Source organism: Nicotiana tabacum, chromosome 3 (genome assembly GCF_000715075.1).
Source record: "Nicotiana tabacum cultivar K326 chromosome 3, ASM71507v2, whole genome shotgun sequence".
NCBI lineage: Eukaryota > Viridiplantae > Streptophyta > Magnoliopsida > Solanales > Solanaceae > Nicotiana > Nicotiana tabacum.
The window spans coordinates 175,130,961-175,156,915 of NC_134082.1; the positions used below are offsets into that span (position 1 = coordinate 175,130,961).

At 34.7% G+C, this 25,955-nt stretch overlaps 3 protein-coding genes and 1 long non-coding RNA gene across 6 annotated transcripts; 2 read left to right on the forward strand and 2 right to left on the reverse strand.

Moving 5' to 3' along the window:
• Positions 1 to 2,480: 2,480 nt before the first annotated feature.
• Positions 2,481 to 11,444, forward strand: LOC107779233 (lipid droplet phospholipase 1). 3 transcript variants are annotated; one of them, XM_016599614.2, is made up of 11 exons: positions 2,481 to 2,873; positions 4,816 to 4,960; positions 5,535 to 5,602; positions 6,177 to 6,247; positions 7,025 to 7,285; positions 8,246 to 8,409; positions 8,502 to 8,557; positions 8,665 to 8,717; positions 10,619 to 10,796; positions 10,899 to 10,996; positions 11,067 to 11,444. In XM_016599614.2, the coding sequence occupies exons 1-11, from the start codon at positions 2,726 to 2,728 to the stop codon at positions 11,181 to 11,183; spliced, it is 1,359 nt and encodes a 452-aa protein (XP_016455100.1). In that variant the 5' UTR covers positions 2,481 to 2,725; the 3' UTR covers positions 11,184 to 11,444. The 3 variants fall into 3 exon arrangements, with proteins under 3 accessions (XP_016455100.1, XP_016455106.1, XP_075106342.1); XM_016599620.2 differs by having other exon boundaries at positions 10,628 to 10,796; XM_075250241.1 differs by lacking the exons at positions 10,619 to 10,796; positions 10,899 to 10,996; positions 11,067 to 11,444 and adding an exon at positions 9,067 to 9,104.
• Positions 11,445 to 11,702: 258 nt separating this feature from the next.
• On the reverse strand, positions 11,703 to 14,331 carry LOC107779224 (heavy metal-associated isoprenylated plant protein 28-like). The gene is made up of 3 exons (XM_016599602.2): positions 14,237 to 14,331; positions 12,553 to 12,628; positions 11,703 to 12,186 (listed from the first exon to the last, which is right to left on the reverse strand). Exons 1-3 carry the CDS (start codon positions 14,240 to 14,242, stop codon positions 11,834 to 11,836), a joined length of 435 nt encoding a protein of 144 aa, XP_016455088.1. The 5' UTR covers positions 14,243 to 14,331; the 3' UTR covers positions 11,703 to 11,833.
• Positions 14,332 to 15,844: 1,513 nt separating this feature from the next.
• Positions 15,845 to 16,255, forward strand: LOC107779197 (uncharacterized). Its single transcript, XM_016599571.1, has one exon. It carries the CDS (start codon positions 15,845 to 15,847, stop codon positions 16,253 to 16,255), a length of 411 nt encoding a protein of 136 aa, XP_016455057.1.
• Positions 16,256 to 16,747: 492 nt separating this feature from the next.
• LOC107779242 (uncharacterized) lies at positions 16,748 to 19,046 on the reverse strand. The gene is made up of 3 exons (XR_012708030.1): positions 18,892 to 19,046; positions 17,182 to 17,429; positions 16,748 to 17,091 (listed from the first exon to the last, which is right to left on the reverse strand). It is a non-coding gene; the product is annotated as an uncharacterized LOC107779242 (long non-coding RNA).
• Positions 19,047 to 25,955: the final 6,909 nt, after the last annotated feature.

Genomic DNA, 25,955 nt, shown 5'->3' on the forward strand with positions numbered 1-25,955 from the left:
ACATTTGCAATTTCGCAAATTTCATTCTCGAGGTCTTCTTCTACCTCCACGTGGTAAAATATTGCATTCTTTTGGTTGAATTCGTTGCTTTCGGCTTGAATTTTATGTACATATATGTAAAGCAAAAACCAAAACACACACATATGATAAGATCACATTTAATTTTACTTTCTCAATTTTTACTTTCCAATTCCTCATTTTCACTTTTAGGAGCGATTTTGTCATGTTGTTATTATGAGGCAAATCATAACTTATAAATATCTTTTTTATGTGTAACTTCTGAACATAGATGGTTAATAACAGATATAGTGTTAACAAATATAATGGGGCTGAGAGTGGGTAACATATTAAAATTTCAACTTTTCCAGAGTTTCATATTAATCGAGTCAAGATATACCTAGGTTGGAAGTAAGTAAACCTACTTCAAGTCTAAGCAACACTCGAATAAGACATCCTTTGCTTAAATTATTACGAGTAATTAGTTCCTCAGAAGTGGAGTTTATGTAAAGAAATATATTTTTCTTTGAAGGTATGCCGTTTATAGCTGTATGGAAAACATTGCCTGGATCTTTCTTTTGTTGCCATTCTTGTGATTTTGAAATAAACAGGTGATCAATGTGACAACTAAGAGGGTGTTTGGTTAAGCTTATAAGCTGGCCAAACTAGCTTATAAACACTTTTCGGCTTATCTACGTATTTGGTATAATTAAAAGTGTTTATAAGCCAAATACTTATAAGTCAAAAATAAGTCAAAAGCCATAAGCTGGTCAACCCCAGCTTATCAATTTTTAGCTTATAAGCACTTTAAGTTTGACCAAATTAAAATTTTTACTATTTTATCCTTAAAATATTTTTTTTAGAACAAAACTCTTACATTGATACTCACTGACTCAAGTATTATTTCAACCCCCCTCCTCCCCGTCCTCTTCAAGTCTGCAATTCTCATTGACTATTTAAGGTAAGCAAATTCTTTATTCCTTTGCATATTTATATCTATGTGATTGTGTATTAATCTTTGAGCTATGCGTAATAAATGAGGACATATCAAATTTTTGGTGTATTGTTTTTTAAGTGTTGTGGTGATGAAGACAGTGTTTGTTTTTCTTCAAATATTTTGTCCTATTTAGGTTTATTTTTTACTAAAACACCTTTGTCAATTTATTAATTATCATAACTTATGATTATATGCTTATCATAAAATAAATTATATTTATCATAAAAGTTATCTTATCTAAACACAGTTGTATTTAAACTAAAATGATAAATAGAATATTTTGTATTTGAATAGATCTGGAATCTAAAATTTTGAAGAAATTACGCCCTCATAAGTGTAAATAGTTCTAAGGTTATTTAAGTCATTTTAACAGAAAACGAGCTTATCAACACTTTTTTATCAAATACTGCAGTAGCTTATAATCAATTTCAGAACTTGTATCCAAATAGGTAACTGCTTATTTATTAAATCAGTTTCAACACTTAAAAATGCTTTTCAACACCTAATACTTATGAGCTACTTCAAATTAGCTAATCCAAACGGGCTCTAAATCTTGTATACACGATATATTTCTTGTGGTTTATATATGATCACTAGTCACTATACATATGTGCTGTAAAAGTTTAAATTAATAAGTGTAATATCTCAGACCATCTTAAGGTCTTTTAAAAGTCATAATACAATCCATATAGATATATGACTCTCCATTCTTCCGCATATGTAACCCAACTTTCGGGTTCATGTGTTTAATGAGGACTGTTAAGACCTTAATATGAGACTATCACTCCCATAATAGGATCTTTACATAAATAGTTGTCTGGATACACTATTTGCAATTAAATTTTAATTTAAACGGTTAGACAAAGTGGTCATTTGGGTTAACAATGACAAGTCTCTGCCGCCACCCTTCATAGAAAAAATATTTTCTTGTGGTTGCTGCATAAATAAGAATGGTAATTGACTAATCAATAAGTAAATAAAAACATGTGATTTCTAACTTTTAAATAAATATTCTTAAATCTCACTTATCACCTATTATCAAAATACTTGGACCGGTCAACACTGGAGGGCTGATTTAGGCCTATATTACGTGAACCCATGATCTTTTTTTTCTTTCAAATTAGCTATTTTATGAATATATTAAAAAGGCTAAATGTTAAATTATTTACCCAAAAAAAAAAAAAGAGATCAATTTCTACTAACTTCTTTTATGAGGTGCACACATATTTTTATAATCCTATATATCTAATTACTTAAAACTTTTACCAAGTATTAGCCTGTAATTTTGTGATAAAATGAAGATTACTGGTTCTTCTTGCTTATACTCCAGTCTCCAGCGCTGTGGTTACAATCACAAAGGACAGGTGTTCCCTCTTGTCTTGTACTGCACAATTATGCACTCTTCCAAGAAAAGAAACAAAACTCCTCAAAAATGGAATTAGCAAAACGTCAATTAAATTGTCCCCTTTAACATTTTCCCAAAGATATGGAACCAGCAGAATCTTCCAATAATGCTGTATATTTCAATTGTATAATAAATATCGACATGTATAGGGGGGTGAAAGCAGAGGATATTAATCAAATGAAAAAAAGAAAGAGAAATGGGTGGGTGTTGTTGCTCTCCTGATGCTGACATAACGCACTGTGCATAGCGAATTGCACGGAAAAAGCAAGAAAGAGAGATTTCCAATTGGTCCTTTTCCCCTCTCTCTAGACTTTGTTGCAATATATATGGCGTTATCAGCTACATTAGTTCATCACTATTCTCCCCGCCCTTCTTTGTCTTGCAATTCCTGTTCATCTTCTCCTTCTTGTTCGTCATCTTCTTCATCCTTTGATCAACGCCGAGGGTTCAATTGGAAATTCCTCAGCTTTTCTGGTAATATTTCTTGTCTTTTGTTTTCTCTGGTAGATGGGTTTTTCCTTTGAGCTTGCAATTGATCAAAATTTGATCTTTGTCTGTTGAATTGAAATTTATGCCAAATTTTGTATCTTTAGTAGATTAATTGATGGGTGTTTCCCTTATTTGGATTGTTGGTTGAATACTGAGAGCTAATGAAAATACAGATGAAGTAGAAATGCTAAATACAAATTAAACCCTTGCTTTGACGTACTTTTATATAACTTTCTATCTCAAAGTACAGTGCAAGAGTAGGTAGTAAATATGTAGCTGGACAGGTGTGGATCAATTTTTACTGAAACAAAGTAGCAAAAACAACTTACGCCATTTGTTTCCCTTATCATTTGGATTTAGCATCTTCGTTAGTGCTCTTTTCTGGAGCACTTCAGTTGCTAGAAAAATGCAAGAGAAGTGGTATTTAAAGTAGAACTGGCTTTATGTGTGTCTAAATTTGTGTTGCACATTTAGTTGGTTTACTAGCGGTAGAGATCAGCATAAAACTGGCTTTATGTGTGTCTAAATTTTTGTTGCTCAGCAGGTCCTCCCTGGAACTTGTTTGGCACTATAGCAAGTATAGTGCAACTTTAACAGTGCATGCCATTTTCTTACTGTGGTCGTTGTTTGAATATGATTATCCAGAAATACAAGATACCTAATGAGGTGATTGTCCAATTCGTGTTTGATCCAATATACCTGAAGGAAGAACTTGGAGAGTTATGCAGAATTAAAACTACCTTCTTCTAGGATCCTAGAAGAAGGTATATTTAATTCCGCATAAATCTCCAAGTTCTTCCTTGTCAAAGGGGGTAGGATCATGTTGATAAAGGTGACATTATCAAATACCAGTCTACTTCATGTCCTTATTAACTTTATTTCAGTTAGTAAGAGATTGGAGAAATTAATGAGGAATTTTCTATGGGATGGTGTGAAAGGGAGGGAGAGGACTACGAACCCCATTGAGAGTGGGGGTTCGGAACTTCGAATGCATGAAACCTTAAATAGATCATTGTAGGGAAATTGTTAAGGAGGTTTGCCAACAAAAGGGGAGCTATGTGGAAGAGAGTCATAAGTGCAATGGCAACCGATATCGGTAGTTCATTAGGAAGTAATGTTGTCTGATGGTACAAGTGTGTGGAAAGGAATGAAGGAGAAGATGGCCATTTACAAAGAGTAAGGCATGCACGGGCCGAACAACTCAAGGTGTAAAGTGCGCATGGGGCTAGTGCCTCACTTGTCGGTTGCCTTGAGAAGTATAGAAGCTGCCTCACCCTTAGTGAGTCTCATTTAAATATTAACTTTTACCTTTTGAAACATTGGTCAGTGCATAGCGATTATGCTATTGTCTAATTCAACTAGTAAGGGTCTTCATTAGTCAATGCCATATTACTTGTGCTTATGCTGATGAATGCTGCAACTTGTTTCTACCCAATCCCTTACTTAAAGTTGCAATTTTAATTGCTTTTTCTTACATATAGGCATATACAGTATACTAAAGGTTTGAAACTGCTCTAAAAGACTTGGTTATTTCTGTTCTCCTTTGAGGTTATCATTTTATCACCAACTCTTAGACTGAAGTCTGCTTTTTAGGCAAATCAAAATTGTTTGTTCTATGCTTATCGGCCAGGCTAGAACCATAGACCCCTTCTCCTGGTGGATTGTGCAGTTGGAAATGATATTAATAGGTGTTATATTATTTATGCTCTTGTGGTGTTCTTAGTTGTGCAGCTATTGTCTCCTCTGGTTTCAGGCAACTGCTTCGTGAATTCTGAAAAGCCATGTAGTATATCTGAGTTAGGACATAGTTTCTTGTGCTCTCTCGCAAAATCCTTATTATTTTTACACTTCAAATGTCTTGGCATCTTTGGATCTTTTCTTTCTTTGCAAATCATTCCTCTGAGGAGGTTGTCTGCCCCTTCTGCAGGGATAAACAACATCTTGAGAAGTCAAAGCTATAAAGCCCATGCGATGAGTACAACTGAAGGAAGTATTGTGTCACCGAAAGGCTTGATGGACATGGAGGAAGAACCTGAGCATCTTCTAGTCCTTGTTCATGGCATCTTAGCAAGGTTGGCGACTTTGTTTACTCCCCCTTTAAGGATGCCTCCGTGTCTACAAATTATATAATGTATGTGTGTGTGTGTGTTTAGAATTAGTTTATATTCTCCTTCTCTGTACACAAGATGAATGGTGATTAGAATATTCTTTGTTCAAATATTATGTTCTCGTGGTAGTGCTATCCGGAATTGGGTTTAAAGTTTTCTTACATTCTCACTTTCAACGCGCATTATAAATTTGGTTGGAAGTTTTTTGTTTCCCCAGGAGTATGAAACTCGATCTTGCATTTGTCCTGGTCACATACATATCTATATCTGTTTGTATATTACTTTTATGTTCCTCAGTTGAACTTTCTTTCATGTTCCTGAGGTGATGATTTACCTCATAATCCAAGATTTGGTTGTCAAGTATGTTTCGTTTGATATATGTGTAATGGGCATGGTCTTAAGTGCTGATATCACCCATATCAGTCAATTAACTACGCCTCAACCCCAAATATATGCTGATATCATCCATAGATCAAAAATATATTTCTGAAAATTAGCATGCTTCTGTTTGTATCACTGAGATTTCCAAACAATGCAGCCCGGGTGACTGGACGTATGTTCAAGCAGAGTTGAGGAGGCGGTTGGGAAGAAACTTTTTGATATATGGTATAATTTTTAGTGGAGCTTGTCATATTTTCATGTATTTTTTTTTAGTTTTCTAGGTCTTTTCTTGCTTCAATTTCGACTACACCAAGAAGCAAAGTAACAATACGCTCTTACTTCAATCATATGCTATACTGTTGATTACGTGAAAGTGAAGTATCAGCGTATATTAAAGTCTACTAATGATCAGCTATTTGAATGGCTAGCTACTGCAATCAATGAAATAAACTGCAAGTACAATGTCTAATTTGAGTGCAAGAGGAATACGGGAAGGTTTTGTTAAATTCCATTTCCTTGTTCCTTCTTTTAATCCCTTATCTTATCAGAATTTGAAACTTATACTTGTTACTGCATGAAGCTCCATATCTTACTACCCAAATACTACGATTTGTATTATAATTATCAAATAACTGATACAATTGGGATCTCAATCTTTTAATCTTTTATCTTCTCATTTTTTTTTTTTAAATCTTGAATCTTACATATATCTAAATACGGGATGGTATTCAACAAAATCTGAAAGTCCTTTTTGATTGGTTTGTGTATGCTATCTGACTTTGTCTTTCGTCGTGCGCAGCAAGTTCATGTAATACGTATACTAAAACCTTCACAGGGATTGATGGAGCTGGAGAACGACTAGCAGATGAAGTGAGTATGGTCCCTTTGCTGGTACTTGCTGTTTACTTGTGTAGTTTAGCTTTACAACAACAACAACAACCCAGTGTAATCCCACAAGTGGGGTCTGGGGAGGGTAATATGTACGCAGACCTTACCTCTACCCGAGGGGCAGAGAGGCTGTTTCCAGGAGACCCTCGGCTCAAAGAGGCAACAAGAGACACTATATTAGTACTATATAGCTTTGCCAGTGGTTTTTGGTTAGCTATACAATACCCAAAGCAAGAGATCCCTGATAAGTAGTATCCTATGCTGGTACTTGCTGTATAAGAAACAAAGGGTCAATGTACTCTGGCTATTCTGCGGAAAGTGAATAAAATTTGTAGTGTAGTACAATATTTGCTGATAAATGTCCTTCCATCAGTGCATCAGATCTAGATTTTTTAAATTGTCTAAAATGCACTAACAATAGCTGGGTTTTTTCTTTTTTTATTTTACCTGAATCACTGCAATCAAACTGGTAAAGTTGGCCTCGATATACCTTTACTTCATAAGCATATTGCCTTCACTGCTTAAATAAAAATTGTCTCCAAAAGCTAGTTGTTTCAATCTGCACTCAGTATTCGTCTCAGAAACTTCAATTATGTAAACAATGTAATGGTCAAATAGTTTCCAGCCACTCATTTCTGACATCAAAACATAACCCTCTTGAACCCGTGCCTTTTCAAGTCTCCAATACATGGCTTGTGCTTCCAGTGTGAAACTATGAATGCTCATCCTTTCCTGTTTGGTATATCTGATAATAAACAGGTTAGGCTGGTTGTGAACAAAAGAGAAAGCCTAAAGAAGATATCCTTTTTAGCTCATTCTCTTGGTGGATTGATTGCAAGATATGCAGTTGCCGCACTTTATTCATCAAATGGTAGTGAGCAGACCGATGATACAGTCACTTCAACTAATGCAAACCTCAAACCAGTAGGCTCCTTAAATGAAGGTTTGATTGCTGGCCTGGAGCCAGTCAATTTTATTACCTTGGCAACACCACATCTGGGTGTGAGAGGGAAAAATCAGGTCTGTTCTCATGGTACAATCTGATCAGTGATCCATGATTGATTCTTATCTCAATATTTTTGTCCTTCACGAAGTTGCTAGATTGTGTCCATTACAATTTCTTTCATAGGGATTTCAGTTGTTTTCATGTATTTTATGCATATATTCTATAATTTTTGAGAATGATAAGCATATATCCTATATTCATGCTTTTAATTGTAAATCTCGTTATGAAGCCTCTACCTGGAAAATTTTGAAACTTTAGTGGACTAGTAAGTGTTTGCGGAATAGAAACTAGCTTTTAGCTTTTTTAAAGCAGAAAACTTTAAGACATTTGAATTAGATTTTTCTGAATTCTTCATTACTTTATGACTATGTCTGTACTTACTGTGTCTTAAAATATTCATTACTTTAACAGCACCACTTTAAGCATGAGTCAAAAATCTGAATTGTTTCATATTAAATGGGAAAGACTGTGTCAGTACCTATTTACTCAGAAAATTATACAAGTGTTAATCAGTATTTACAAGTAAAGAAAAGGAACCATGAAACATCCTATTTCACTAAAGCAAATGCCAGGAATATTTTTGCCTTTTATTACGCAAGACAAAGATTATGTACAGATAATCATTGTGGTATACTGCATACCACGATCATTAACTAGACATCAAGCCACATAGTATAACAGAAAAGAAAATGCCTTGCCAAGCCTTCAATAAGTTGTGTGTCAACAAACCTGAAGCGTCCAGGAGGATATTAACTTGATGTCATATTAACTTACATTTAGGAGGATATTAATTTGCAACGTTAATGTTGGGTCAAACAAATCATCAAGTCTTTAGTTTAAATCATAATCTTTGATACTGTCTCTCAGAATTTGAACAGTATGTTGTTATTAGTAGCTTATCCAGAAAAATAGTGTTGTGATTACTTTGTAATGGCTCCTGACATCAGGACAGTTGATTAGCTTTTATTTTTCAGCTTCCTTTTCTCTTCGGGTTGCCAATCTTGGAGAAAATTGCAGCACCTATGGCTCCTATTTTTGTTGGTCAAACTGGTAGTCAGCTCTTCCTTACTGATGGCCAACCTACTAAACCACCTCTGCTGCTAAGGATGGCATCAGACTGTGATGATGGAAAATTTATGTGAGTATAATTATCCCTACCAGTCCTTGAAGCAGCTGTTTCTCCTGCGCCATTCTCTTTTTACTCTTATGCCTGCGTTTTCATTCTTGCAGATCAGCGCTTGGTGCTTTCAAATGTCGTGTTCTATATGCTAATGTCTCTTATGATCGTATCCTTTGCATCTCATTTGCTGTTTCTTCATTTAATTAGCAAAACATAATTCATTGATAGAGTTCATTCCAGTGCTTTTTCTCTCAATTTCTTGACATTATCTAGATATGGTCGGTTGGCGTACATCATCTATAAGGAGGGAGACAGAGCTCGTTAAGGTGATTTGAGATTTACAAATCATTGTTATCATTTGTTGCCATAACTATAGCATTGTGAACGTTAGCATTTAGTCAAGATAAAGACAGAAAAGGACATACAATTATAAATGGTTTAGGTAAGCAATAGTTACTCAAGAGTTCAGATCTGACGTTCAATCTGCCAGTAAGTGACCAGTAAGTTCCATGGTCTAATGATTAGTACATTTGACTCTGAATCCAGTAATTGCATTTCAAATCTCAGTGATAAAGAGTTAACCCAGCTGCTTTAGAATGGAGAAATGCAGCATCGAGTTAGTCTTTTGGTTTCATTACTTTCAAAGTGCTATCATTGTGAGTTCCCCTGTGGCAGCTGTCAGAGGCGGATTTGTAGGCATTTACACGGGGCACGTGAACTCATGGTCTTTCCGTCAAACTAGGTATTTTATGTACATATCTTTTGGAATTGGTCTAGTATTATCTGCTGGCACCCATGCTCCAAAGAAGCTAAATGGTGCACTTGGTTGAATGTTAAGTTATTTACCTAGTGGATTAGGGATCAAATCCCACTTATACTTCTTTTTTTCTCCTTTTTTTAGTGGTGCACCCATGTCATTAAAATCCTAGATGCGCCTCTGGCAGCTGTGATACAGGATTTGAATTTGAAAAAGCCAGGATTCAAGCAATTCATGAATTAATTTATTCTAAAACTTAAACGCATATGCACATGATGGGTAGGTAATAATCTCTCAATCTATGATAACACTTTTTTTCTATATAATTTTTTCTTGTTAGGGGATTAAGACTTGGTAAAATTATTTTACACTTCATTTGCATCTTCCCTTGAAACGAAAAACCCTTGATATGTTTGGTATACTGAAATTTGAATTAAAAACAGCTACAAGTTTTAGACCTTCACTTGCATACAACAAGCAAATCAAGGGCGGCTATTTCCTTATATGGGAAATTTGATATTTCAAAGTCGCGCTATTTCAAGTAAGAATTATTTGCTAATTTTGTAGAGAAGATATGATCATTTAATGGTGAGTTACTGTATTTCCCGGACTAAAGAATGGATCTACTGTGGACGGAAAGTAGAATTATCTTCATTACTGTTTAAGCCCCGGAAAAAGGTATAGTGTAGTAGCCTATTGTCGGGCGAGGGGATGGGATGGGATGCAATTGTTCTTCCCACAGAGAGAGATGTTCAGTTCTCCACTGGCACTGCAAATTATGACTGTAGACCTGGTTTACTCCATGTCTAATTAGTCTTTTTTCTCCGTTCTCTAAATGAGAAAACCCTCCTAAAATTGGTTTATATTTTTCTTTAGTAAAAGGGGAATGAATAGTTCGCACTATGCTCATTGCATGGCTGCGTGTGTCTTATGAGTCTTCGTGTCTAAGTATGTACATTTGCCTTTGATTCTCATAGTTAGATGAATATAATACGCATAAAAACATGGTATCATGTTGTAACAGCCCAGTTCGCTAGTGATATTCTTATGGACTCAGCATCCTCGCTGAGGTTTGCCCTACCGCATGGAATTCGCCTAGACTCAGCACTGAGGTTTGCCCCGCCTAACCGGGATTTGCCTAACTCAGTTGAACTCTGACCCACCATCGGCAAGCCTGACACAAGAGTGACTCTGATACCATCTGTAACAGCCCAGCCCGCTAGTGATATTGTCCACTCTGGGCCTAGGTCCTCACGGGTTTAAAACGCGTCACTAGGGTCTAAGGCTTGTTAACTTATACACCCAACATCTCTCTTGTGTTTTGCCGATGTGGGACTCTGTCTAGAGTCTGGGGTGTTACACATGTGAAATCGTAAACATTAGCAAGATAGTAGCTGTATAACTCTGAAAAGTTTGCGATCTTCCGGAAACAGAGTTTTTTAGGAGTTCATGATGCGACAATTTTGTTAGAATTGGCAGCCCCCTTGGCGATCGTTGGATGGCTACAAACATGTAGTAGATGTGGAATACTGTCCTCCAGCTTCATGTGAAGGACCCCATTACCCCCTCGAGGCAGCCAAAGCAAAGGAGGAAGCTCAAAATGCAGCAAGCACGCAAAGTACATTAGAATATCATGAAAGTATGGAAGGTAATAGTACTAAGAGAGATGTTTCTGCTAGTTTCAAATGAATCTCAATGCTACTATATAGCTTCTACAGCAAGCTAAAATCTCACTACTCTTTTCGAACAGAGGAAATGATATGTGGCTTGCAACAGTTGGGGTGGAAGAAAGTTGATGTTAGCTTTCACTCGGCGTTCTGGCCCTTTTTCGCGCATAACTTTATCCATGTAAGCTCCATTTTATTTCTTTATGTTCCTCCCCATCAGGGTTAATTCGATCACTATTTTCCGGTGACAGGTGAAGAACGAATTCTTTCACAATGCTGGAGCTGGAGTAATTTCTCATGTGGCCGACCACATAAAGCAACAAGAGAAGCAACCTGAGTCGTCCTCATTAATTACCCCTAGCTTGTAGCTCTTATAGTTGTACAGGAAGCAATTCAGCGTATATATAAATGACATCAAAACGCTAAAAGCTTGATCCTTTTTTATTTTGATGGATACTATAAATGACTGCAAATGCATGTTTGTCCCAAAGTTGCTGGTTTATTTGTTTATACCGGCTTGTTTCAACCTGTGTCGAAGCGAGGAATTTTGCTAAGTGTATTCAAGATTTAATATACAGTGTATTCAAAATTTAATTTATACTCCTATGTATTAAAAGTAATATTTGCCCTATACAGGCTGTTCAAATTGACCACCCTTCATTGGTAAGTTAATATAATCGATAGTTTTGTGATTTGCTCTATTCCATGTTCATGTTCGACAGGAAAGGTAAATGAAAGAACAGTATTAACGAAATGAAAGGAAAAATAAACAAACTATATATATACACATTGAAATATGGATAACACAAGCAAAGGAACATAATCAGCAGGCCTTAATTCCATCGTAAGTTCCACAGTTTCCCCCCCATTCTCAACCTCAACTCAACCTCAACGGAGCTAAAAAGAAAAAGATTACCCAACTCCAAAACAAGTCTAATTTGCAATGATTCATTTACCGAAAAAATAGAAACAAATAGAGCATTGCAAACCCCCAAAAGAGCAAATTGAATCAGATCAATCACATTATAGAACAGCCAGTAGCATTATCATCACTAAACATGTGCCTGGTTCGTTCATCGAAGATTGTATTGTAAGGTAGCTCTGCATAGTAACCGTGAGCATGGCCATTGTAGCCGTGCTCGCGGTAGTTGTAGGAAGAAGAGGGCTGGTGTGCGAAGTAAGTGGCTGGCGTGCTGTAGAATGTGTCGTAATAATGGTGCATGTAGTTATGGTATTCTGAATTGTATGGATATGGCCATAGTTCAGCTTTCCTTCCAGTTTTTCTCACTGTTTTGAGGACTTTTTTCTGCTCTGCCCATCCTGTTACTGTCACCTTTTGCATGTTCATGTCTATGTCAATGTTATCAACTCCTGAGAATACCAAATTAAAGTGGAAACAAGTCAATTAGGAAAATTAGTTTAAATGTATGGTTTAAATAATTCCGATATATGAGCTAGGCTAAAGAATTATTGGACAATGAGAAAAGTCCATTTTATATCCAAGCATGGAGACACAAAACCTTATACCAGTGGTGTGAATGACGACTTTGGTGTCTATTTGGTGGATAATAATTTAAAACGTTGTCTCCAACTAAAATTTGTAGGAAGATTATTTAATAGGAAAGAACATTATATAAAATATGCTATTATAATTCCATTACAAAGGGTAAGGCAGTAAGGCTGTCTTGTCAAAAAAATTATAAAGAAAAGAATGGGATTGTGATAATAGATACCAACCATCAAGCTTCTTGAGAGCCTTCCTTATTTTGCTTTCGCATCCTGGACAATCCATGTGCACTCTCATTTCCACAATCTATAATGAATAATGGATAACTTAATTTAGAGTTTAATGTTGCACACTTACAGTAAAAAATATTAATCCCTCCGTTTCATATTATATGAGGTAGTTTGACTTGGGACGAAATTTAAGAAAAAAGAAGAAGATTTTTGAAACTTGTGGTCTTAAAAGTTTAAGGGGTAAAAAGTTTGTGGGGCCATGATATTTGTGTGGCTATAAAAACTTCTCATTAAGGGTAAATGAGTAAAATAAAAGAGTTTAAAGTTGAATTATTTCCAAATTTAGAAATGTGTCATTTGTTTTGGAACAGACTAAAAAGGAAAGTACCTCATTTAATATGAAACGGAGAAAGTATATCTTTATGCCACGTATAAGGTAATTATAAATTTTATATAAACATTAACTATCAACATGTTAAAAATGGTAAATAGTCTACTACCATATGTTAAAATTTACTAATATTGTAAAAGCTCTTACACTATCCCTTGATAAAATCACAGTACGTTCCCTATTTTAAGCATTTATTCGTTAATAATTAAATCTCTTTTACAACGGCTACGGCGCAATATGTCTAAGTCATCATGAAAACAAAGTAGAGTACAAAGTGTGTACCCAAACTTTACCTCTACCCTGAGGTAGAGAGACTGTTTCCAAATAGATCATTGACATCCTTCCCTCCAAGAACTTTCCACCTTGCTCTTGGGAGACTCGAACTCACAACCTCTTGGTTGGAAGTGGAGGTTGCTTACCATCAGAGCAACCCCTCTTGTCAAAATAAGGGTTTTATTTTTTATCAAAGCGAATTTTTAGCATAACACCATCTCATTAAAGTAGAAATAGTGGAATGGAAGAGCCACTTAGTACATTATCTTTCTTTTGTTGCATTTTTTTCGAGCCACTAACCTTTACTAATTTATTTAATGCACTTCATGTACTCGACAGAAAAGAATACTAGTAACAATTCACTCATTAGTAATATTAAATTATCTTCTCGAATTTTTAGTAAGGAGTAAATAGGGATTAGCAGGATAGATTCCTCTATGGTCTTCAACCTAGCTCATTCATATTCTAATATATAGTGAAGAAACAAAATACGGAAAACATCATTTCAAAGAAACAGAATTTGGAAAGCATTCTAAAAGTTCTGAAGTGGAAAACTGAAATGATAAACATAAGAAGAGAGATAAACCCAAATTATATATGCTCAAATTTATTTGCCACCGTACACTTAAGCAATTATAACCCACGAAAATAAACACCAAAAGGAGAGGAAAATAACATAAGAAGAGAGATAAAAGAGAAGTGCAAAAAGTTAGTAACCAATCTTTTTCTCCATTTTCGCATACACTATATGACATATGCATGCTTATCTCTCTACAATATAAACATACAGAACCTAAACCAATGCGCCATTTAATTGGTGAAACACTGGAATACAGAAAAATACACACACACAGATAAGTCTCAAATATTACACGCACACGCTCATGATACTAAATATTATGTTACCATTTATTCTTCTTTCTTTTCTACTTTTAATTTGTTGGAGGGGGTTGGGAATGAGTACGTAAGTAACGTAAAAAGAAACTATATGTAAACGCATGAGTTTAGAATGAAGCAGACCGTCATATTGTGTGACTTTTGAGAAGAGGAGCAACACAAATGTAGACTTCCTTAGATGAAATATCTAAGTTTTAGTTTGTGCCTTTGTGTGTCTGTGTGTATGTTTATATACACAAAACTAGACCTGGACAGGCGAGTATATCTATTCGTTGGAGCGTTTACACATAAGAAAGAGAAATAAAGATAACCAAAAATAGCATTTTTAAATGTGATCCGTCCCACAATCATATTATCTTTCCTTTCTCACCCTTTTGTTTGACCCTAGGTTGCTAATTTTTAGAGACAAACCTTGTGCTATGAGGGGCCACAAAAGTTTCAAGAAAATAATAAGAACTGGGTCATTGAGAAAGTACACTGAAGTTGCTGCTTTGATAGACTCCATTCATCTACTCAAGTCCTTGTTTGGGGGAAATATGTTTGCTATATATATGTAATAACACAAGAAACTCAGTTTAATCTTGATAATACAACCAATGGTGTATAAGGATGGGCATTAGGTGGCTATCGTGATAAGGGTTTTTAAATAATAGTATTTCCTTTTTCTTTTATATAATTCCATCAATATCATAGTATAAGTTTACGTGACTTTTCTTCCTAATTTATAACAAAGACTTTTTATTTTTTATTATATCACCACTATTTTCTTTTCTTATTTGTCCTTTGGGCTGAATGTCGTTTCTTAGTTTTCGCAGGGCACGAATAATAAGGCGTTGCTGAGACGAGCAAATTGGAATGGTTATAAGAATGTGTAGAAAATTCATGGAAATTGTAAGGTAGAATATATTAATCTGGGGTAGCTTTCTAAATATGTCAATCTTATATAAAATGCCACACTTACATAATATGGCCTACCTGATTGAGTATGAAAAAAGTTTTAACATATTTCAAAGGCTTGCAGTTGCTTCGTAGTTTACATGATCGGATACAGCTTTCATTGAATCTTTTTTTGTTCTTTAATTTTGGTCTCACAATTAATAGTAAACGAAGTAAAATAAAAGGATCTGCCATGTTGCTTGTTCTGTGTAAATAAAGCAAAAAGGGAAGGATAGCTTAAAATATATACCATACAAAAATTTTAGGGCTTCATAACCACGTGTCAGTTTAGGGTAATAGTTTTACTTTTTACAAGTTAGGGTGGCGGATGCCCACAAAGAAAAGGCATGTTAAAGAAATTTACATGCAAGTTTGTGGTGTAAAGTATGTAGTAAGCCATCTAACTGTTTATGTATGTCATGTACTAGTTCTTAGTATAGTACTATAATGGTACAAGATTTTCAAATTATCATATAATAGGCATATAACTCCAAAATTTCGGCCTACTTCTTTAGTTTAAGCCAAGCCGATTTGCGGCATGAAACAAGAAAAGAATGGCAGAACAATTGAATTTGATAAAACTTAGGACCAGCCTCAAGTGAAAACCATAGCGTTGGTGACTAGTACAATGCTCTTTACATTGAGTTGTCCATCAAGTATTTTGTCTCTTCATATAGGAGCACACAATAAAAATTCAGTTTCCCACTTTCCCATCAAACAGAGAAGCAAAACAGTCGTCAAGAACAAGCATTATTTCCTCAAGAAGAAAGTATTGAGAAGTCCAAGCTAGCAATCATGGCAGAGAAGGAAGGAGCAATTGTGAAAAGGGGGCATGAGGAAGGTTTGAAAATGGCGGTTTCTCTACTCGAAGAATTCAGACTCCCAACAGGGCTTCTCCCTCTTGCTGATGTGATTGAAGCGGGATTCGTGAAGAACACAGGTTATATGTGGATCCTGCAAAATAAAAAAGTTGAACACAAATTCAAGTTGATCAGCAAACTGGTAAGTTATGACACTGAAATAAATGGATACATTGACAAGAAGAGAATCAAGAAGCTTAAGGGAGTGAAGGCTAAGGAACTAATGCTATGGCCTCCAGTTAATGAGATCACTGTGGATGATCCCCCCACTGGCAAGATTCAGTTCAAGAGTCTCGCTGGCATCACCAAAACTTTCCCAGTTGAAGCTTTTGCTGCTGGCCAGTAAGCAGGAAAATGATGCCTATTTTCTGATTCGCGATATTTATGTTTGGATGTACTGTTTGCTTTTTTCTCGACACTTCTTTGATGGTCAGGTCCATTGGGAGCTAAATAAGAATTTAATCTTAGATGTATTTGGATCAAAAGAGTGATGGAAAAATACATTTCATATTTCTTTTTGCTCTGTTTTGCTTTGTGTTTTTTCCTTTTCGCTTTTGGTTCCTTTAACTAGTGCCATATTTAACCCTTTTCTATTCCACTAAAAAGAATAAAAAGGCAAGTGTGACTTGCGAGAGATCAAGACAGTCATTCAATACTTTATTGGCAATACAGATTCGTTAGTAAAAATGACTGCAAGAGAAGAGTCAAAATATGAATATTACATGCTATTTGATTCACTAATTGATCTTTCAGCATGAAAATATTAAGTAGTCGGCAGATTAAAATAGAGAAGTGACCATCTTTGTTAGAAAAACACATTCAAAGAAACAAATGAGACTGTTAGCAACTCCATTAGGCTATAATTACTTGCGATTAACTTTACATCGAGTACCCCATCATCAATCAAAAACCGTCTGCTTTCTTCCAAATATTAAATAGCTATACCCTAATAATATGCAGGAAGACTGTAAGTTTTTAACCGATATACATAACCATTAACCACGCCTCAGTAGAAACCTGCAAATACTTAAAGTTGGCATTCATCTAATCGACTCTTGTGCAGCTGAAATGCGGGGTTAATCCATGCTCCACAATTGCACTGCATGCCTGCCCAATTGAAGTAACCGAGGCGTGCTTTGCAACCCAGGCACTGAAGCTTGTCTTGAACACAACCATCTTCAACTGTTAGATGAGTATGAGCTACATTAATAATTTGAAAGATGGAAAGCAATTTTTCATAGGAATAAAGGAACAGTTAGGAATGAGACTCGCCAACTTGCATCCACTTCATGGGCTCAACAAAAATAGAGGAGCATTGAGGTGCCTCCTGATCCCAGGGATTGTTGCTTCTCTTTTTCCACTTGAAGCATTTTTGGCCTTCTCCAGGTTCATGTGGAACAACTTGCTCTGCTGATGCAACAATCCTTCGACATTTCTTGCAGCGGTATATGACTTGTGGTTTTGCTTCAGTACTAACATCAGTGTTATTAGCTGCTTCCATGGGTACTAGGTTACTTTATCTGTTTACAGCCAATGGAAAGCACAGTGTAAGAGAAGATCATGGCAGAGCTGCCATGCTTATAAATCATTAGGAGAAACAAACTAATAGTATCTTGCATGTGCAGAATAATCATGATATAAAAGCATTGATTCATGAGTGCAATAAGACATGTAGCCCATTTTATGAAACACATAAAAATGCATGTATTAGCCAAACATCTTAAAAATCATGAAAGATATCTTTCAGCATACTGATGTTCCGTATCATAGGTGATATCACTTTGTCCATCATCTAATATTTCATAAGCCAACCTTGAAGCACAGAAGTTGCTACAGGTCAGCAATTTGACATGATCGGTTTGTATAACATATGAACATTAAGAAAATATAACAGAAAGCACTAGCACCATAATTAAAGTACGATAAAAGCGAAGGCAATAGAAGTACCATTATCAGAATAACCCAAGAATTAATAAAAAAAAACTCATAAAAGGGCCAATTCCTTAATCAAAACTTGTACAGATTGTTTAATTGTAGTACTAATTCACCAGAGAGAAACTTAATCCCTAAGAGTAAAATCATGTTGCAAGAAAATCCATGAGCTTAGTCTGTATTGCAAATGAATATCCAAGTTAATCAGTCCTACGGATCTCTACACAAAGCGCACTGCTCAACTTGCCGATATAAAATATCCATCAAAGTATACCAAGAACTGCACTAACAGCGATAATAGGAGGGCATAGGTGCAATATAGACCCAAATATAACCATCATCCAAAAATTAAAAATCAGGTTCCGTGATTAGTTACAACCTGGCCCCTGATTGCAGAAAAAACTAGACAGGTCCTGCAATCAATCTATCAATCAAGCCTGCCTCAAAACTCAATCTCAAACCAGTTAAAGTCAGCTAAATGAATCTTCAATATATGTTTCGCAGTATCCGAGTCTATTTCATTCACATACTCAACATGTAAATTTCTCTAAAACTAGATGTCCCTAAATTTAACTCTCATCACACTCATCATTACACTAATATAAAAGTCTCGTACCTTCAACTATTGCGTTAAGAAAAAAAGAAATACTATAGCAATGATCCAATAGACCAAAAGTATATGGTACACCTTTGTGGCAGGATTCTGAAACAGGTCCAAGTTAGATATCACAATGTCCTAAACTACACTTCAATTCCTTGTCATTAACTAATGTACAATTGTCTAAAAGTCGCAATAAAATTGACTCATGTGCATGGTTACATAATAAGCCTCCCAAAGAACCTTACAGAGAAACGGATTAAAATTGGTCGCAACAATTTTTACATAAAAACACTTTTCTCCATTCATAGAAACACCTAGTTGGATAATTTTTCACATGAATTTGATGATGATCATAGAATCGAACACATACATATCATAATTTAACAAAAAAGACCTCGTAAGAACTCAGACGGGAAAAGAGATTAACATGAAAAAGAAATAGAACTTACAGTGATGATGTTTTTGCAGAAGAAAGAGAAGTGCAGGGATTTCGCCGGAGAGAAAGTGAAAAAAGAGCGAGTTTGTATCCATGAGAGAGTATATGGCGGTATTTGAAGTTGGGGTTAGAGTCCGATATCAATTGGGTTTAGGGTCTGAATTTGGGCTCAGAATTCCACGAGGCCCAATCTTGACATCGCACCATATCCAAATTTGACTCGTAGAAGGTTAACAAGTCAGATTTAACTTATATGCATTGATATATAACTTTTCTTACATTATTAATATAATTCAAAATATTAGCTTTATGGATCTTTACAAATTTGTTTTATTTTTATTTTTTTGACCCTGCCTCTTTTTTTACACAGAAAAATATTATTTTTACACGTAAGAGATATGTCCTTTACATATAAGAGATTTGAAATGGTCATTTTCTTAAATTTAAAATTATAAATGAGCATGATGTACAAGTAGCACACTTCAAGTCCATACAAAAGTCTTGAGATCATTTGCTTACACGATTCACTTAATTTATTAGGTGAACATTTTTCTCTCTCTTTTTATATATATATTTGTATCAGAACATCATTTATCTTTTGATATTTGCTTCAAAAAGTCACATTTCTTTCTTTTGTATCGGAAAAGTCACTTATCTTTTGCTATTTCACTTAAAAAGTCACTCAAGCCGGAAAGTAAGATATTCAACCAATTTTTCATAACGTGACACCTGATTATTAAGAAAAAAATGAGAAATATTAAATTCAAACTCATTTTAACCAAAAACCTTCTATTTCACTCAATAGCCCATCTGTAAAATTCCTTTATATATTAAACAAATGCTCGAATTTCCCTTTATATTCTAAGCAAATCCTCATGTGACCAAAAACTAAAAATGATTTGGACATAATTGCTTAAGTAGAGAGAGAGAGTTTGCAAGCATCATCTGGGATGGTTTTAGATTTTTGGTAAATATCTTTCACAAGAAATATGAATTACAAAGTTCACTTTTACGTGACCTAATTTTGCACCATAAAGGATTTTCCTATTAGTTGCAAAATTCGGATATGAACCACAGCCATATGTATTCAAGCAACCAAAAAAATAATTACAGGTATCAAGCCTATAATTTTGGACTTTTGGACACTTGAGTTTAAGTTCAATTGAGTTTAAATGTTAAAAACTATTTACACAATGAACTCACTTGTAAATTCATTGTGAATAAATTTATATAATAAACATCAATTAGTAATCGATAATTTAACCTAGCATCACAATTTAGACTATACAAATAGTGTAAATAATCTTTACATTGTTAGTAGGACATAAATATATATCCAATCCGGCCGCTTCTTCTCTCTCTTTATTTTCCTTTGTTTTCCATTTTTTCGTCCTCAGACGATTAATTGACAGGTGAAATAACATATGAAGTATTTATAACCATCTATTTACAATAAGTATTACGATGAGGTAATACGGAAGTCATTATGACAAATTAGTCCTGCCTTTATTATGCATCATATGAAAACGAAATGGCCGCCATTTCCATTTCGTGCACCTCATTTTCTGATGACCTAAGACTTGAGAGTCCCACATCAATTGTATATATTTCTTCTAGTCTAGGTAGTGTGCTATCAAGTCTCCTGATCAAAATATTATTCTTTATCAATCCTCTATTTCAGTATATATGATAATATTTTCTTTTTAGTTCGTTTTAAAAAATAAATTTATAGGTTTGAAAATATTTTAACTTAAATTTTCAATTCACCAACGAGAAACTTTTATAACCAAATAAATTTTATAAAATACTTATGATCACAACTTTTAAAAATATTATAGCCACACAAATATTATGTTAATATATGATCGTAAGTTTAAAATTCTTTAATTTTTTTCTAAATTCCATACCTAATCAAATATTGCCTCATAAATTGAAATGGAGAAAATATTTTCATTTAAAGAAAGATTCTCCTTTTCCTTAATACTATACTTTAAAAAATAGCTAAAGTTGTTGAATACCCGTTTAAATCTACACAATATAGTTGTCCTTAAAATAGTAATCGAAAAATATATATTTTTATATATTAATATATAATATACATATAATATGTATTTTATACGTGATTAATGTATTTTTTATACACATTTAGTTAGCGGCAGTTAAAAACCCAACCTATATAAGCTAATCCTTTTCTGTTAATCAACGAACTAGGTAAATCTTAGCCTGTGGATCATAACGCAATAGAGTAAACACCATGCTAAGGAGACAGATAAAATAGCCACCATATACAACAAATCAAGCTATCCCACGAAGCCTGACGATTCAAATGAAGTTACCAAAAGTTTCTTCATATATAGTCAATAGCTTCCAAATATCCCGAACTTTCGGGGTCTACTTTTCGTACTGATGTTTGCTTCTATCAAGAGATTCCTTTTATTTCAATATTCTTACTTTTGAGGGGAAGAAGAGGACCAGCCTTACACGGATTCCATGATTAAGAGTGTTTTTTATTGGACTTTTGTGTAAAAGTTATCCAGTTTTGCAGACCAAAAGATTCTTAGGACTATTTGATTCCATAAAGAAGCATGCATATTCTTGATTTTTTTTTTTCGTATTTGTGGTATGTGTTCATGAATATATATATATAATACAATCACAATTGTCACTAAAACTCAAGAAAGAAATTGTAATAACCAATTTTGCTAACAAAAAGATTCTTAGAACTATTTGATTCCTAGAGAAGCATGAGTTTTTTATATTTGTTGTGTGTGCTCACGGATATATTCAATTCACCTACAATTGTCACTCAACGCTCAATTAAGAGATCCTCGTATGGAAGAAATTGTATACGTATATATGAAAATCATCTTTCAATATGGAGATTCCAATTTAGAGTTATAAAGCCAAGAAGCAAGAGGACAGGATCATGTTTGTTTCTACCCAACTTTGTGTTGGGATTTTTAAGTATATGATATGCTTAAAATAGGGTGAATGGAAAATGGAGGGAAATGAAAATTTTAAGTGAAATTTTAAGTTTTCCCCTTGGCAAAGGGACATTGTCCCATATTGGAAGAGGAAGAGGTTTTTTATGGGTATATAAGCAATTGCTCTTCTTCTAGCTCTTAAAGAGTTGAGAAGAAGGCAAGCCTCGCGCCGCCGTCGTCATCGCTTGACTCGGCTTCGAATTTTGTTAATAATAAAATATTAACAGAAATGTTATTAAATATTTATTTTAATAATTGAATATTAATATTAAAATAAATATTAATATTAAATTCAATCTGTTTTTCAGTTGTGTAACTTAAAATTAAACTACCCTATTCAATTTTCCCTCTTTATTGTTGAGAGTTGCACCTCTTCAGATTTCAGTCCAATTTGGCTATAAATACAAGACTATTCTGCTCAGAATTTCAATACAACTTTCTGAGTTTCTCCTCCTCCTTCTGCATACTTTTAACATCAAACAAAGCAACAGTAAGTGTGATTTGGTACCGAACTTTGTGTTCGCTGAAACACTGAGGTTTGAAGTACCACTACACCAGTGTGTAATTCGTTCTATCCTGGAAGGAAATAATCCACAACCTTGGGTACTAGGAGGGGATTAAATTCCTTAAGGAAACACTGTCAATTCAGTGAGCTAGGATTAAAATTCTGTTTATGTTCATTTATATTTTCCAGAATTATTTTACAAATACAATTTATTAACAAGCTTAAGGAATTTAATTCTGTATTTTGTATTTGTACTTACTGTTTCTGGAGAGTAAAACCTTTGTGCTTTTGTACTCTATTGGAGATTAAAATCTACGTGATTTTAATGTTTGTGTCATTCTTTTACGGAAATGACTAATGATAATGTGAACCAAGTTGTTCCAATGGTGACTGCCAATGCCTCAACGAGCCGAACAACACCGGCAGCATTGGCACCGGCGGAGAAACCCGAAAAATTTTCCGGGATTGTTTTCAAGCGCTGACAGCAAAAAATGTTCTTCTACTTGACTACTCTAAGTCTCCAGAAGTTCATCAAGGAAGATGTTCATGTGTTGTCTGATGAAACTCCAGAAACTGAACGCTTTATCGTGATTGAGGCGTGGAAGCATTCAGATTTTTTCTGCAAGAATTATATTCTAAGCGGGCTAGAGGATGCTTTGTATAACGTCTACAGTGGCGTGGAAACGTCAAAAGAACTGTGGACTGCGCTTGAAAAGAAATACAAAATCGAAGATGTCGGGTTGAAGAAGTTCGTTGCTGCAAAGTTTTTGGACTACAAAATGGTAGATAAAAAGTCTATTATTATCCAAGTCCAGGAATTGAAGTGATATTCACGATCTCTTTGCTGAAGGTATAAATCAAATTAATATTGATGTTGAAAGAAGTAATCTTAGTATTTTTACTAACAGAAATTCATTAAAGGTCTTGTCATCAATGAAGTATTCCAAGTAGCAACGATGATTGAGAAGTTGCCTCCTTTGTGGAAGGACTTCAAAAACTACTTGAAACATAAACACAAGGAGATGTCCCTCGAAGATCTCATTGTTCGGTTGAGAATCGAAGAGGACAACAAAACTGCTGAAAAAAAGGCCGTGGAAACTCAACAATAATGGGAGAAAATATTGTTGAAGAGAACAAAAAGAGAAAGAAGGCCTCTGGACCGAAATACAACCCAAGCAAGAAGCGGTTCAGTGGAAATTGCTACAATTGTGAAAAAATCAGACACAAATCTACGGAGTGTCGTGCTCTGAAGAAAGACAAGAAGAAGGGTCAAGCAAACATGGTTGAAAAGCATGATGATGTCGATGACTTATGTGTTATGCTTTTCGAATGCAACTTGGTGGGCAATCCTAAAGAATGGTGGATTGATTCTGGAGCCACTCGCCATGTTTGTGCTGTTAGAGAAGCTTTTGCTACTTATGCTCCTATTGGACCTGATGAGACGCTTGCTATGGGAAATGTTGCAAAGGCCAAGATTGAAGGATGTGGGAAGATATTTCTCAAAATGACTTCCGGCAAAGTGGTGACTTTGAACAACGTCCTTCATGTTCCCGAGATTAGGAAGAATTTAGTCTCTACTGGACTTCTATTTAAGAATGGTTTTAAATGTGTATTTGTATCCGATAAGGTTGTAATAAGTATGAACGAGATGTTTGTAGGAAAATGTTATCTCACCGAGGGCCATTTCAAGCTGAATGTAATGGTTGTTGAAAATAATACTAAAATTTCAGCTTCGTCTTACTTACTTGAGTCAAATGAATTATGACATATACATTTGGGTTATGTCAATTATAAAACCTTGTGGAAAATGATTAATTTGGAAGTATTGTCTAAGTTTGAATGTGACAAATCAAAATGTCAAGTATGTGTAGAATCTAAGTATGGTAAACATCCTTATAAGTCAGTTGAAAGGAATTCAAATCCTTTAGACTTAATTCACACAGATATTTGTGACATGAAGTCAATATCATCTCGCGGTGGAAAGAAGTATTACATAACTTTTATTGACGATAGTACTCGATATTGATATGTTTACTTACTTAATAGTAAAGATAAAGAAATAGACGCATTCAAGCAATACAAAAATGAAGTTGAAATGCAACTTAACAAGAAAATCAAAATGATAAGAAGTGATTGGGGTGGTGAATATGAATCTCCTTTTGAACAAATACGTTTAGAATATGGAATTATTCATCAAACAATGGCTCTTTACCCGCCCCAATCCAATGGGATTGCAGAAAGAAAGAATCGTTCATTAAAGGAGATGATGAACGCATTATTGATAAGTTCTGGGTTGCCATAGAACTTGTGGGGGGAAGCCATTCTTACGACTAGCCGAATACTAAATCAAGTATGAAAAATGGAAAGGAAGGAAGCCCAACTTGAATATTTTTAAAGTGTAGGGGTGTTTGGCAAAAGTGCAAGTTCCTAGACCTAAAAGGGTAAAAATAGGACCGAAAAACGTTGATTGTGTTTCCATAAGATATGCGACTAATAGTAAAGCATATCGATTTCTGGTTCATAAATCAGAAAATCCCGACATTCATAATAATATGGTTATAGAATCAGATAATGGTGAGTTATTTGAAAATATATATCCGTATAAAAAGGAATATGAGTCGATTGGGAGGATCTAAATGACCTCGGGAAAAAATAAAAGAAAGTACACTTAATGAAGAGGATCCAAGATGTAGTAAACATCAAAGAACGTCTACTTTATTTGGACCATATTTTATGACATTCTTATTGGAAAATGAGCCTCAAATATTTAAAGAAGCTATGTCTTCTTCGAAATCATTGTTTTGGAAAGAGGTAGTAAATAGTGAAATAGAATCCATACTGAACAACCATACATGAGAATTGGTTGATCTTCCTCCTGGAAATAAACTATTGGGTTCTAAATGGATCTTTAAGAGAAAAATGAAAGATGATGGCACTATTGACAAATTCAAGGCAAGACTTGTGGTCAAAGGGTATAGACAACGAGAAGGTCTTGACTATTTCGATACATACTCTCCAGTTACAAGAATTACGTCCATATGAACGTTAGTAGCGTTAGCTGCAGTTTATGGTCTTAAAATTCATCAAATGGATGTTTAGACATCCTTCTTAAATGGAGAGTTGGAGGAAGAAATTTACATGGAACAACCTGAAAAGTTTGTGGTTCCAGGTATAGAAAAGAAGGTATGTAGACTTGTTAAGTCCCTTTACGGACTAAAACAAACACCCAAATAATGGCATGCAAAATTTGACTAAACAATGTTGTCAAATGATTTTAAAATAAATGAATGTGATAAATGTGTATGCATTAAAAATGTTCCAAATCACATAGTCATTATTTTCTTATATGTGGATGATATGCTGATAATGAGTAATGATATTGCCAACACAAATGCGACTAAGCTCATGATAACTAGCAAGTTTGATATGAAAGACCTGGGAGTTGCTGATTTAATTCTGGGAATCAAGATCCATAAGACTTCTCAAGGTCTGGCATTGTCACAATCTCATTATATTAAGATAGTACTTGAAAAATTCAAGCACTTGGGCTTTAAAGTTGCAAAGACTCTAATTTATGTGAATATTACA